This window comes from Leuciscus leuciscus, assembly GCF_965113295.1.
Source record: "Leuciscus leuciscus genome assembly, chromosome: 5".
Taxonomy (NCBI): domain Eukaryota; kingdom Metazoa; phylum Chordata; class Actinopteri; order Cypriniformes; family Leuciscidae; genus Leuciscus; species Leuciscus leuciscus.
Window position 1 is genome coordinate 19,753,422 of NC_138729.1, and position 15,507 is coordinate 19,768,928.

Below are 15,507 nucleotides of genomic sequence, written 5' to 3' on the forward strand. Positions count from 1 at the left end.
TTAAGTGAATCATATAGTTATACTTGGGGAAAAATGTGTGTATTTAAAAAAGAAGGAAAATCATGTGCTTGAATTGTAAGCTAAAATGTTATACATTTAACATCATGAAGTGTTTAAAAGTATAGTTAAAAGAAATGTATTGTAAAGATTTTAAAAGGGGAAAAGTTGAAAGTGTGGGATTGTGTATTTATAGGAGGTTAAAGCTGATAGAGTTTAAGGTTAAAATCATTTGAGTAGTGCTTCAAATTGTCTTAAATGTGTCTTTAATTTATTTGGATGCTTAAGATATGGGGTTTCCTTTTTACTTATTGTCAAGACTAATTTTTAGTGTTTAAAGTTAAGTATTTGATCCTGTGTTATGATGCTTTATTATGGTTACTTGGGCTTAATGTATTTTTCTTGACCCACTTGTGTTTGTGTTTAAGGTTTTTTACCTGCTTTTGACCATGACAACTTTCAAATAAAAGAAAGAAAAGAAAGAATTGATTTCTGGTCATTGAGTAAAATCCAGTCCAAACCTTCAGAGGCAAGCACACCCTTTCAAGTGGGGTAAACTGCAGGGTTAAACCTCACAAAAGTGAGGGCACTTGACAGTAAAAAACCGACTCCTTCCTTGTTCAAACAAGCTTTAGTCCTGCAGTATCATTTCCAGGCCCAGTTTCTCCACACATCCTGAGAGATAATGTTGTGATGTCTAAATTCACTTGTAGCACTGGTTGATTTTAGTTTTAGTTTTTCATTTATTTAGACAAAATGAATTTTTATATCAGCTGTTTATAGGTTATCAGTCATAACTAAACCAAACTAAATAATATATTGGCTTATTAGCCAGAATTTTAATATTAACGCATCCCTAGTTTATTTGTTGCCTACAATTTTTAAGTAAAAGTTGTGTTAAAGTTAGCAATAACAGTCACAGGTTCATTGCACTTTTCCTGAGCACTCTTCAGCAAATTATTTTCAGTATGAGCATTCAGACACTCATATGAGTATGTACTTTTTTTAGTCTGACTGCAAAGGCAACATTTTGAGCTCATTTCACCAGCTCTCTAGATGCTTGAATTTTAATTGGTTGAGCAATCCAGTGCTTCAGGTTCAAAAATAGCATCCTACCATTTCTTACATAATCTCAGGTTAATGTTTCACTCTCACCTGCCACTTGAAAAATACTAACCGATTATTGGACGCAAATACACAGTGGACCAAACCGCATTTAACACCCACGCTGTAGTTCTCGTCCAGCTATATGGTTTTATAATTGTCATGAATTTTAGAAGCATCAATAACTTTCTTTTTTTCTCTAGAATAATATGTCCAAACAAGTCAGAATTATATAATACAGTGGCACGTTTTCAACCCAGAGCAAATGTGACTTATGAAGATGGAGGCGGTGTCATCTGTTGCAAAATGTGTCAGAAAACCCACTGTTAAATCAACACAACCTTTTTGTTTACAATGTGACCTCAAATAGGATTGTGTTTTTTTCCATGTGAATTCATATATTATGAACAAATTCATATGGTCTTTTTTTGTCTTTTTTTTTCAGACACGTGCTTAAAACTTGCCGGGTCTGCTCCTACTGATAGCATCATTTCACAGCTGTTTGACATGACTACACTGTTTTATAATGAATGCACTTTTATGCAACAATGACTGTAGATGCAACTAATTCAATCTGAAGTTCTGTTATTATTTTTAGACAGATATGCATATTTGGTCCCACCTTATATTACGTGTCTTTAACTAATATGTACTAACATTAAAATTAATCATTTGATACAATGCACTTACTGTGTTCATACATGTTTTTACATTGTACTTGTATTTTCAAAAATACCTGCATGTAATTACATCTATAATTACACTGTTGACCCTCGCCTTACACCTTAACCACCCCATTAACCTACCCATATCTCCAATCCTGTCCCTAAACTTACCCGTATCCCACCACAATGGCAGCAAAATCATTTTGCAATACAACACAATAAGAACATTGTACCTGACAATATTTTTTGTGTTTAATTTAAATGCATAGTAAAGACACCTAATGTAAAGTTTGACCACATACTTATGTCAGCTGAACTCTCGTGATGTTGTTTTATTAGTCATGTTTCAAAATCCTTTGTAGAGAAAACATTTTTGGAAATGTCTCCCAAATTTTTTGGGAAGAATCTTTTTGTGACTTTGTTTTATGGTCTTTTTTTTGTTTTTGTTTTTTGCATCAAGTTGTGTTTCTAAGGTTGATATCTGTAAATCTGACATCACATTTAATACATTTATTAAATGTCATTCCACTTCAAATTCTCAGTTTGCTGAAGTTTTCCAACTTTTAACAATGCATTTACCGTAAAAATGTTTGACACGTGTAAGTGAAATTAGTAAAGCAAATTGTCCTTTTAGTTTTGCCAAGACTGATTCATACCACTTTGATATTATAAATATGTCAGTTATATTAATAATCAGCAATTCATTCTTCAGTGAGGCTGATTTTGAAGTGAATAATGCTATTAGTTCCCTTAAAGATGACCTGACTTCAAAATTCCCCTTAAAAATACTGTTCCTGCACTTGATGAAGGTGTAAAACGTGTATATGAATGTGCTGAATCTGACCCAATGGGTCATAGATTAGTCTGTCGAGTGTATTTGTTCTGCTTTGGCTGTTAATACGTGGTGAGTGAATTGAAGGCATTTCTTCAAACACTAATTCTCTCACCCACAGTCTTGTGCAGCACATTAAAGTGAGTGTTGAGGGGCTGGTTGGGCAGATGTCGTGAATCACATTTACAGTGGGGCTTAATATGATACGCACACCAAAATGTGCAGTACACCAATCAATACTCTTTAAACTTCATTACGACCTGCTCTTCATGTGGCGTATAGAAAACAGTCCATTTTATTGGTGGCTTAAATGGTATACATTTAACAGAGGTGCATTGTGGATCCATTGAAATGATTTGCATGTTGATTACTGGGCTGTTGGAGGAATGATCAGATGGAGATTGTTTATTGATTCACATTCAGTAGGCTTGAAGGACAGTCACGCTGACATGCTGTTCTTTGTAGTTATGTAATGTGGACAGCCATATGCTTCTGTGCACCTGCATATATACAATGGCCCTTTAAAAATAATACCACTTGGTTTGATATTTCACATCTAATGCAGTGACATTCCTTTGTTAGCCTATAGTGTAAGTGTCCAACTTTTTAATATACGAATAAGAGGCTTAAAGACTTTTTTCGAGAAAAATCATTTATTACATGAAAACAGTATACAATAAATGCATCATGAATAGACTGAGAATGAAATAACATGCGGATAATCTATGAATTACAGTTTTTTGACTAAACTATTTGTTTCCAATAAGTCCATAAAAAACAGCATAAAACTGCATTGAACTGGTTCTTGTGTGTTCTGCACAAATGTTCCATCAAGTTCAAACACTCCTTTCTTTATTTGGCTTAAAAATGACTATTATTAAATCTAAAAGTCAGTGTTTAATTATCGATTTAATTAAAGTGCCTTTTAGGCTCTAATCAAATCCCATTCAGTCAAAACTGAATAACATTTAACTATACTATACTGTAATATACAACATGTTGACTTACCAGGCTGAAGTCCCTGTTTCTCTTAGCTTGAAGCTGCAAGACTTCACTCAGATCTTCTCTCCTCTCTTTCTCCTGTAGAGGAACATTTCTTCTCCTTGTGTGCGGCGCTTTATAGCCATGTGTGTCTCCAGCCTGTTGTGTCACAGCTTCAGTAGGAGTCGGAGCGTGTGGGTTGAGGTGTTGTCTGTCAGAGCGGGGGTCGATCACGTCAGCCACAGCAGAGGTGGTGGCACTGGGGGAGATGAAAGGGAATTGGCGGCGCTCCGTATAGCGTAGGCGTCAGCGCTGAGGACTCTGTGCTGGTTCTCTGCACGTGTCCTGAGCGACGGTTTGAGTGGTTAAGCTGCGGTGGTGGAGTGCGTGGAGGAGGTGGGATGTGTGATGAGATGTTAAACAGGATGACAGCGGACGGGATTCCTCATAGTCTTTTGGAGATGTGGGTTGGTTATGTATTTGCTGGCACTGTGACACCGTTTCAGCATTTGATTTTTTTTTTTTGATTTTTTTGTCAGTACATGAGGATCAGAGCACATTGCAAATTTATGCTTGATTTCTTTGTCACTACATGAGGAACACAGATGGACTGATGAGAAATGGTGGAATATATAACCGAAGAGATAGCCTCCTCATTTATTCTTTACACTTTTGAGATCTCAGAAGGCATTCTGCTTTGATCTATTTCAGCTTGTCACGTTCCATCAATCTTTTTATTATAATATTTATGCAAATTACATCGAATCTGGATCACAGAGTTTTTAATAACCCTTGTTAATTGCTCTTGAACTCCGTCCAAGTCTTGGTAAAACACAGAATGGTCGAATTAAAAACCCTTGTATCCAACTTTAATTACAGTCACGTTTAAAATGACATTCTTCCTAATCAAATTCAGTTCCTGGAGGGTCACTATATGCGTTTGATCTTGCATGTGTTCTCGTACAACGTCATCATCAACCATCGAAGTTCAATTCCAAGGGCCCTATCATACACCTGGCGCAATGCGGCGCAAGGCGCGATGCAAGTGTTCTTTGCTAGTTTCAGCCCGACGCAGTTATCATTTTATCAAAGTGAGCCACGTTCTTTAAATAACAACTGCATTTGCACCCATTTGTTCGCCAATGGGCGTGCTGGTCTGAAAACGAGGTGTGTTCAGGCGCATTTTTGGCACGTTGCTATTTTGCTATTTTTAATGTGTGCCTATAGGCAGGTGCACAACATGCGTACACTCTACTTATTACACACACAGGAACATGCGCTGCTGCACGCACAAACATGCCAAATATTAAAAATAAAAGGATTACAATGTATAATATTATTATTGTGTACATAAAGATATGGTGGAATCCGGCTTGTCCCGTAGATGGTCTGCTTGCAAGCTTTAATCTCGTGAACGAGCTGATCCGTTTCCTCTCTGGAGACGCGTTCAGTTTTTCAGCTTTCAAATTCTGCAGGGTAGAGTGAATCCACCATGGCGTGAGCGCAACTGGCTTTTGGGAATGGGAGATGAAACTCTGATTGGTTTGTTGCACGTTACGCCCAAAACACACCCATTATTCATTAAGAGAATAGAGACAACCGTTTTAGACCATGCGCCGGGCGCACCGACCATTTTTCTCGTCATTAAACTAGCAAAAGTGGATTCGGACACAACGTAAGTGCACTTGCGCCGTGCGCTTTAGACCATGCACTTAGATCGTTAAAATAGGGCCCCAATACTCAAGAAAGCAAGTACAGAGGACGCATGAAAGTGCCCGGATTTGTTCTTGAACACAAGTCCGTTCTTTGTGTTCTTGAAATTGAGAAACAGCCACTGTCCTGCAAAGTTTAGCTCCAACCCCAATTATACACACTTGAACCAGAAAATCAGGGTCCTCACTAGGCATACTAGAAAGTTCCAGGCAGGTGTGTTGAGGCCAGTTTGAGCTAATCTCTGCGGGACAGTGGCCCTCCAGGATTGAGTTTCGACACCCCTGGTCAAAGAATCATTAAGAATGGGAAGAAGTCTCATATTCTCACCAAGGCTGCCTTTATTTGATCAAAAATACAGAAATATGAAATATTGTGAAGTATTATCACAATTAAATTTTTTTTTTTTTCTATTTAAATATATTAAATGTCAAAGCTGAATTTTCAGTCTTCAGTATCACGTGATCCTTCAGAAATCATTCTAATATGCTGATTTGCTGCTCAAGAAACATTTCTTCTTCTTATTATCAATAATTGTGCTGTGTAATATTTTTGCGGAAACCGTGATACATTTTTTCAAGATTCCTTGATGAATAGAATGTTCAAAAGAACAGTTTAGTATTATAATAAATGTCTTTACTGTACGTTTTGTGTACGTAATTTAATGTTCTCTTGATGAATAAAAGTATTTAAAAAAAATAAAACCTTACTGACCCCAAACTTTTGAGTGGTAGTGTCAGATATTTAGGGCCAGATTTACTAAACAGGCCAGATTAGCATGAGAGCGCAATTCCAAAAAAGCACAAATGGAAGTGGAAAGTTCTGCTCGTGATCTAATGACGATGCGTAAATTAAAGAACACAGATGCAGCCACATAATTTCCATAATGACCAAAGCAATAATGGCGCAAATACCAGGAAATTGACTAGCGCAAACCTTATTAAATCACTTTGCGTGATTCATTTAAATACTCTCCTCCCATAAATTTTCAATCTGAAAGGGAAACTCCTAAAAATGCATATGGAATAAGGTCAGCTGGAAAAATAACCCTGTCCACGCCTTTTCAGCGCTAATTTAAATCCTGACAGTAGTTTTTTAACGCCAAAAGAGGGCTTGCGCTGGTAAATATGGCCCCTAATATGAAATTTGATTGCATTACTGTTTCATTCTGCTCTTTAAAAACTGGTCATAAATTAAATTGATCACAGTTATTTTATTCTATTGACAGCTCTAGTTTTTAAAAGTCAAATACCTTTGTTTATTTTAAACAGTTATACATCTTCTTTTTAGTCTAATAGTTGGTGGAAAAAAGGAACACTGTCAGCTTAATACAAAGCAAGTATTCTCGAGATACTATTTTAATAATTTTTGTTGCTTCAGTACAGTGCCAATATAAAAGCCAATTATTTTATTTGAGAAGAAAGTATTTATATCTGTATATTAATTTTATACATGGACGATATATACCCTATAGCTGCCTTTATATTTTAGAAAGTGACTCCCTCACAGGGGGATCTAAAGGTTCTTGGCATGAAAAAAACCCTGGCCTATAGATTGAATCCTAAGTCTAAAATGAGCATTAACAATCAAGGATATATAATATGCAAGGTTGATTTTAACGTTGTTTTTCATTTTTGTCTACAGCCCGACTACCAACAAACACTGGGAAGCAGAGCTTGCAACACTAAAAAGCAACAATGCCAAGCTCACAGCTGCCCTTCTGGAGTCCACAGCCAACGTCAAACAATGGAAACAGCAGCTAGCAGCTTATCAGGAGGAGGCCGAAAGGCTACACAAACGGGTGAGGAGGGGAGAGTTGACCTTGTAACCCAATATCATGAACATACGACAACCTTGGGTTCAATATATCTAGTTGTTGTCTTGAACTAAGCCAGGGAGGGGCAACGTCGGTCCTGGAGAGCCACTGTCCTGCAGCGTTTAGCTCCAACCCTAATCAAACATATCTGAACAAGCTAATCAATGTCTTCAGGATTACTCAGGGTTGGAGCTAAACTCTGCGGTACAGCGGCTCTCCAGAACCTATGTTAACTAAGCTAAAACTGTTGGTAAATTTCCTAGTGTTTCTAATGTCTATGACAAAGTTGTGAATGTGAACTCCCCTTCAGTTTAGGTCTTTGTAACCTAAACTAAATTTGTGAACTGTTTTTTTGTTTGTTTTTTTGGTCTGCAGGTTTCTGAATTGGAAAGTCAGAGTAGTCAAACCAATGTGATCAAATCCCAGAAAACGGAGCTGAACCAAACAATAGAGGAGCTGGAGTGTACACTGAAGGCAAAAGAAGAGGTACTGTTTGTTATGTTGTATGGTCAATGATATCACTGACATCCTTCTTTCATTATCATTTTTTTGGCTTTGCCAGATGCTTAAGCCATTTAAAACTTCTTTCTTACTTGTTTTTCATAGGAAATGGTGCGATTGAAAGAAGAAATAGAAAATGCAAAGCAGCTTCAAACTCAGAAAGATGAACTCACTAAAAAATTAGAGGTAAGAACAGACATCATCCCACCTCTCTCGGAAGGTCCGGGAGTCTCCCACATATTGATAGCGGCTCCCTGACGCCCCCAATTTATATACAATATCCAGGAAATCGAGCAAGCGAGAGAGAACCTGGTATTAAAATGCGTTTTCTGTGAACCGATCACAAGTGGTCAGCCAAGACGCATTACCGTTACACCTGATAATATCATGCGTTTCAAATGCATCTTCTATGACCACTTGCATTCGGATTTTGCTCCTTTTTTCGTCACACTCAAATACATCACTTTCACTTTCGCCAGACAAATACTATTGAATGAGCAAATAGTAGCCTATAATACAATTTGTTTTATAATATTTTTGTGCCATCTCCTGAAAATGAGTTTTTGCAGGGTGGAATGTCTGTAAGAACAGTGAAACAGTCATTGAAATATTACAGTATGTATAACATATATTGATCAGTCAATCTTTTTATAGTAAAAGGAGCCGTATGTAAGATTGTGGCCAAAACTGGTACTGCAATCACTTTCAAATTACTGTAGAGCGGTGTATCCCCTCCCCCTCCCCCCTGACTCGAGGTTGCCAGATAGGCTGCAGGATCCAGCACGAACGTTTGTAGCTGCAGCTGTGGTAACTAGAGCAGAGCTGGCAACCCGGATGCCGAAACACTACTGACTTCGTGATTGGTAGATTGGAGCATCAGGCCAAAACACAACATGACAACATCAACATCAGTTGAGGGCTGCAACTTCACTTTTTAAATGACAATATCCTGGCCAGACTACTGTTGTCAGTGATATAAGTATTTGAAATGAACATGATTTCTTAATGTCTAGTGACATATCAGGGCCATTTTATGATTCATTGAAATACATTTTTTACATACAGCTCCTTAAATGATACTTTTATTCAGTTAGGACGCATTAAATTGATCAAAAGTGACTGTAAAGATATTTATAGTGCTACAAAAAATGTGTGTGTTTGCACGATCAATTTAATAAATATGTATTTTTATTGCAGCAAAGGGAGGGGGACTCTCTATTAGTGATTATGGTTTTGAAATTAAATATTCAACAAGGTGTTATTGTGAACGCATACTTGAGTCCATGTTTTATAGCTGTCGTGTAACGAATGCCCACACGGTGTGTTGCAGGACACAGATTTGCGGAACAAGGAGCTTGAGGAACAGTTGGTTGATCTGGAGCAGCGTCTGGAGTCAAGTCAAGTAGATCAAGAGAACCTCCGCAAGAACCTCAAAACTCTGCTGGAGATTCTGGATGGAAAGATCTTCGAGCTGACAGAGCTGAGAGACAACCTAGCTAAGCTCATAGAGGACAGCTAGACTCCTCAACCTCTAGCCTCAAAACTTGATTTTAATGCCACTTTCCTCCTTTTATGAAATACACAGCATCCGATTCAGGCCGAGAGAGTCTGGCGTACTTTCGAGCGACGCCTCGACTGTCGGTCTCTCCTTCACTCACTTACACGGAATGATTAACCATTGGTTGCACTTGATTTTGTATTTTTGAGGTGGGTTCGTTCTCTTCAGTGCCACTGCTACCTACCAAGTTTTATTGTCAACAATACTCCTGTACTTTTATTGATGTTTCCTTGAATTCCCAATCCCAAAATCCCAAATTAGGCAGCCTGCAAAAAACACATGGCTGCATATAGGCTCCTACTCTTTAAAGGTGCTGGTTTCGTGTGCCTGGCTGTTTGGCGTTAATGGACGTTTCTTATGCTGCTGAGGACACTACACAATTACACTGACTGGATCTTCAGTCGTATTTTAAGACTGGATATTCAGAGCCATATGTTGTAGCCAAATGTTGTTGGCTTGCCTCTTCCCCTTCATGGAAACTGCCTCAATGTTAGGTCAGTCAAAGTTTCAGGATACTCAACCGCTGACCTAAAAAGCTCTTGACATTTAGCAGACTCTGAGACGTAGATGTGGTATATGCTTTAGGCCTGTAATATACACTGAGCAATATTAGTGTGAGCGTTTGTATGCCAGATTAGTGCGAGCCACCTCAGTGCGTCCGTCAGGTACTCAAACAGTGGAAAAGACGAATTTATGGCCCGCTATAGTTAAACTCCGGATTTCTCCAATGACCAGTGTAATGCTTTCGGATCGTACTGGCCTTATAATAACCCGTATCTATACATTTTTCAGGATTTTCTTGAAGACGAGGATCTTCCTTTGTTTGTTGACTTACCAAATGCAATTATGTACTCAATTCCTTACAATTTTCAATAACAATATTATTGTAATATTTAAAAAGTCCATCCTGCTGATGGGTATTATGATACATAGATCACTGTCAGTATGATTGTATTTATATGTGGGAAAGTTCTGTTTTAAATTTCCCAATGTTAATAAAGACTATTTAAAGATATCTGACTGCATTGTTCTTTAGAAACAAAGCGAGAAAATTATAGTGTGACACACCAAGGTTGTATAACCTTTAGACCCGCAATCTGTGAGAGAAACAACAACTTTATCTCACAGAGTGATTTGCATCAAGGCAGGTCCGTCATTTAAATTCACAGGGCCCAGGGCAGAATTCTGTCTGAGTAAGTTACAGTATGCAATATGATTCATAGCAGACCTCCTTTGTCACAGGACCCGCGATAATATCCTAGTTTTACCCCTGCCGCCTATGTAAAGCACACTAGCAACAACTGAGGAACAGAAAAAAAGGGAAAGAAAGAACCTTTAATTCAGTGGTTCCCACTTCCCAACCTTTTTGGGACCAAAGACCCCCATAGTCTAAAAAAACATTTGAAGGCCCCATGACTTTTCTAGTGATTTACTTGATAAGTATTAAGAATGACGATTTTTTTTTTTTTTTTGCATAACTGAAAAAAAAAAAAAATTGAATAAAAATGCCCATAGAGTTGTGAGATTGTACTTTTCCAGGTCTTAGAAATCACACTATTAAAATTAGGCTTTCCTTCGATGGTTAACTAGACATTCTGTTGACTATAAGCAAATTTGCACCTACATGTCACCTAAATGTTATTAGAGTATAGTAGACTCTGCTTAGTGCTTACTATCTGCTAACATTATGTTGGTCCCCCAACAGACATTCTACTGACTATAAATAACTTTGCAACTTACATGTCAAATTATTCTACTAACCCAAACTCTAACACCTAACCACAACCTAACAGTCTACTAATACTCAGTTGACATGTAATTGACAAGTTACTTATAGTTAGTAGGATGTCTAAAGTGAACCATCAAATCAAAGTATATATTTACAGTATATTAGCTTATAGCTTATTTTAATGCTTGTTTGGTCATATTTTAGACCTGCTCCCCTGGTTGAGAACCATTTCTTTAATCCTAAACTTGAACCTTTTACACTAGGTTTGAAGGTTAGCTTCCCAAAAGAAGCCATTTCATTCCCTTTTTAGAATGTTCACGTCTAGTAAACACGTCTAGAATATCAGTGTGCAGGTCAGTAACACATTAGAGTGGTGCAAGTACCCTACAAGTCTTCAGTTGTGGTAGAGGGACACCTTGTGGTTGGAAGCAGAACTAGAATATAATTTATGTCAATTAGAATCAGAATGAGCTTTATTCGCCAAGTGTACGCAAACACACAAGGAATTTGGTTTTCAGGAGCTCTGGGTACATACATACATACATACATAACACAAGAGGATAGAAAGAACATTTAAATAAGTAAGATTAAGAAAAGTAAGAATACAAAATTATAAATAAATGAAAAACGATAAAGTAATAGGCTATCTAGGTCAGAACACTTATGTACAAATGTGTGCATTATGTAAAAATATGTATTCACATGCAAGTATGTATTTATTGTCCAACACTCAGGTGGCAAAAGTGCCATACGGTACTGAATTATGAATGATAAAAACAGGTAATTGTGTTCTAGGTGTTTAAGGTGGAGATGGCATGGGGAAATAAACTGTTTTAGTTGTAGGCCTGTGCTCCAGAGGCAGTGCTGTTCTTATGATAATGGCTAAAGTATAAAGGCAAGGCAAGGCAAGTTTATTTATATTGCACATTTCATTCACTATGGCAATTCAAAGTGCTTTACAGAAAGGAATTAAAATAATCACAAAATAAAAGCAAGGGAAATTAAAACATTTAAAAGAGAAATTAAAAGAGATATATGATACAGTTATAAAGTGTACTGGAGAAGCAGAGGAACATCGTCTTGATCATGACGACAGCTGGATCCAGGTGGGTGAAACCCTGTGGAGAAGCAGATCAGAGTATCAAGGAAAATGTAAAAAATTAAGAGGTCAGTAAACTGTATACCTGTATACAGTACATAGTTATTTAACCTTTAACATTTCTCCAACATAAAAATAAACCCTCCATCACTCTTGTCTGCTTTCCAATAAGCCAGTTTGTTCCAAATGTTCTTTTTGTAAATAAAATGTAACATTTAATGAACAATAGTCTAGAAAAAGTGTAGCCTGCATTTCATGTCCTTTATTGATGATAATTGTACTTTTTTCCTAACAATTTTCTTCAGAAATATCACATTTTATCCATTAAGAGAATGCATAGGCCTACTATAATCTCACATTATATTTTATCAATATTTTATGCACCTTGTTTTTCAGTTGGCTTGAAATTGTGTGAAATGTCCTTTAAATTAAAACATTTTTCGATGCCCGCTCTTTGAAGTCAGTGGGGTCTAGTTCAAATTATAGAATAATGAATAAAAAAGGGCAAAGTCAAGATTTTCTAGCCTATATTGAATGTATTTATACAATCTAAATACCTTAGAACAATAGACTGAGTTTAATTTTCTTTCCAATAAGAAAATATTTAATTTAAAATGTCTGTTAGTTTTAAATCTGTCAACTATGTTACTAACCAAACACCCCCTGAAAACTAAAATATGGTTTATCCCAAAACCATGTGACCAGAATTATGTGATGTCAGTTGAGCTGTGTTCGAAATAGCCCCCCATTCCATTCATTATTCCCTACATTACTCCACTAATATTTCCACTTGAAGGAGTAAATGAAAACGAACGCTTTTGCATAGTTGCATGCTTGCTGTTTAATAATCATTTGAAACGTAGCAAACTGGCAACTCCAGTAGTAAGATGAAAATATATATTTTGAACTCTGTCATCGAAACTTGCATGTATAAACCTTATTAAATAATTTAATAATCAGTCAAAGAGGAATTTATACCTGTACGATATTACGCTGTAGCCACACTGGACCAGCGGTTTGGAAAATGGATGGATGGATGTATGATTCAGCTTCTGACGAGAAGCGGGAATTCATTCGGCACGACCCTTACAGTGCATTATGGGTATTCTCTAGCCATGGCAAATATCTTATTTTTTTCTGTATTTTATCTCCAATGACCTATTGTCAAGGAAAAGGAGTATATTAATTGCCCGTCAACTATGTTGGGTTATGGTTTGCAATATTTGTATCATTTTATTTCAAATAAATATATTTTTTTTAGGTTAATTTGATCAAGAAAATAACATTTGATTGGCCAGACAAAGGCCTGCCATTTAAGTTATGATGCAAAATGGGGAAATGGTCAACTGTGTTACCTGTCTGTCTATGTTACTTGCGTCAACTACTGTCATTGTTTTGACAGATTTTTTTACATGTTAAATATCTAGATATTGCTTTTAATATTAGTTTGGATCCACATGAACTTGCGTTTTGCACAACATTCTTAAAATTATAAAAATGATCTTTAATCTTTGGATTTATGGTAAAAAAAAAAATATATATTTTCCTTAGTGACTCTGCTGAGAATTTTACACAAATATCTGCAAAAAGAGAAATAAAGAAATATTGTTCAGCTACATTAAAAATGTATTACGTAATCAGTGTGTGTAATGGCATACAGTTAGTCTGTAACATAGTTGACAAACTCACCAGGGAAAACATGTTTTTTGTGTGTTTAATGATTAACATGTGTTTAATGATTAAGCTTTGTAAGCGGATACATTACACTGATAAACTATGTAACTGAAACCAATGGCTGTTTTATTTATTTAAAGCATATTGTTTTGACACATTTTTACGCTGATGTGAAATGTACCCTAAATTATATGACTGACATATATGACTCACATAATGGCTTTTTTTTTTATAAATGTTTTGTATTGGATATGGATTTGTTCCTCTTCTAAATAGGCTATTGGGATTGGAATGCATTTCTTTCCAGTAGAGCTGTTGTAGGTATTGACAATATGTCTAACCAGTTCAATTTGAGGACACTGATGAGCCCTTTGGCCCGTCCTAGCCTCAGTTTCCCTGAAGATTAAACTGCTCCAGTCTGCTTCACCTCAATCTAGATGTCTTTTAAAACGTTACAGTCAGGGAAAGTCACAGTTAGTTTCTAAGAACAAACCAGGATGGATACACAGAAACACATTTACAATGAACTGTGTTTGTATAGAGTGAAACTTCATTCACATTACCATTTACTTGCTAAAAATTAATATTTGTACTTAAATCATGAAAATCATGCTATTTACGTTTTATTAAATTTACAAAATAAAATATTTGCATTATTTTAAACATACATTTTTGACAAATTGAGCAATTAAATTAATTAAAAAAGGTTGGGAAACTACATGACTTACATATTCTGCCAAGCATCTAGGGGATGTACAAAGTATTTCATCCCCTTTGCTTCATATAGGCCTAGACATTAATCTCACGGGCAAGTCAATACAGCATTTCTCAACATGATTACATCCAAAAACTTGAGTGGGAAAAGACAGACACGAATTATGCAGGGCAGATTAGGTAAGGATGAGACACAGTTCTCAAGAAAGTTTGTCAGAGTTTTTTTTCTTTCAGTGGCTTGATCTTGGACTAAGCTTGTTTTTTAGTTCAAAATAAAAATACTAAAATATGTTACAGATAAAAATGAGTAATAGTGACAGAATAAAGTGACAGTCAGCAAATGATGCACATGACAAAGAAGAGTAGGGCATTTGCTTTACTAAATAATTCAGCTGTACACGGTATTAAAGCATCAGTTAGTCTGGACTTTGTTTGAGAACAGTGTGTACTGTCATGCTTTTATATTATATCCCACGCTCTTCACCTTGACTCACTTACAGTAAAAGACACAATAGAGCTCTCTAGAGTTGACACAGAAGTACTACAACATGCTTTTGTTAATTCATACTTCAAGGCCTATTGTCATTTTATGGAATCTTATTAATACACTGGCCTCAAAATATTAATATTTAAATATTACAGATTGGTAATATTTTGTATAATTGTATAAATGCAGCTGGGCGTTTAAAAAAAATCTTTAGACTTTATTATGTAACAAGGATTGATTTGTATTACAAATAATAAATAAAGGTTTTTCTTTCTTTTTGTTATAGGCTATGAAGATACTTAATTTATTTTCAAAAGCCTTTTGTCTATGTTATTGCCTTACCACATTGACCTAGACACAGACTTTAAATCTTAAACTAGTAAAATCCTTTATAAAAATAATAAAATATCATGATTTTTATTTATTGTATTTGTGTATTTTTATCAAATGTTTTTATTATTTTTATTGTTTTATTTTTATTAATTATAAAAATGATTACTACTATTATGAGCTCAACAAAGTCTGGAATAAACGTTTTTTATGTATGTCTCCAATGTATGTCTTTATGTCTCCACTATTTGAGATAAGTGGCGAGATGAGCGGTACAAATGACACTGGTCTCTGGTATAGAAATGTTAAT

General features: G+C 36.0%; 1 protein-coding gene across 1 annotated transcript in view; it reads left to right on the forward strand.

Annotated features, from left to right (window-relative positions):
• The window catches only part of homer1b (homer scaffold protein 1b), a 37,633-nt gene extending 27,454 nt beyond the window's left edge, over positions 1-10,179 (forward strand). Inside the window, exons 6-9 of the mRNA XM_082171725.1 lie at positions 6,934-7,090; positions 7,481-7,591; positions 7,712-7,792; positions 8,937-10,179. Of these exons, the coding sequence (XP_082027851.1) occupies positions 6,934-7,090; positions 7,481-7,591; positions 7,712-7,792; positions 8,937-9,125 (538 nt within the window). The 3' untranslated portion in view covers positions 9,126-10,179. The remainder of the gene's footprint in view (positions 1-6,933; positions 7,091-7,480; positions 7,592-7,711; positions 7,793-8,936) is intronic.
• The last annotated feature ends 5,328 nt before the right edge of the window (positions 10,180-15,507 follow it).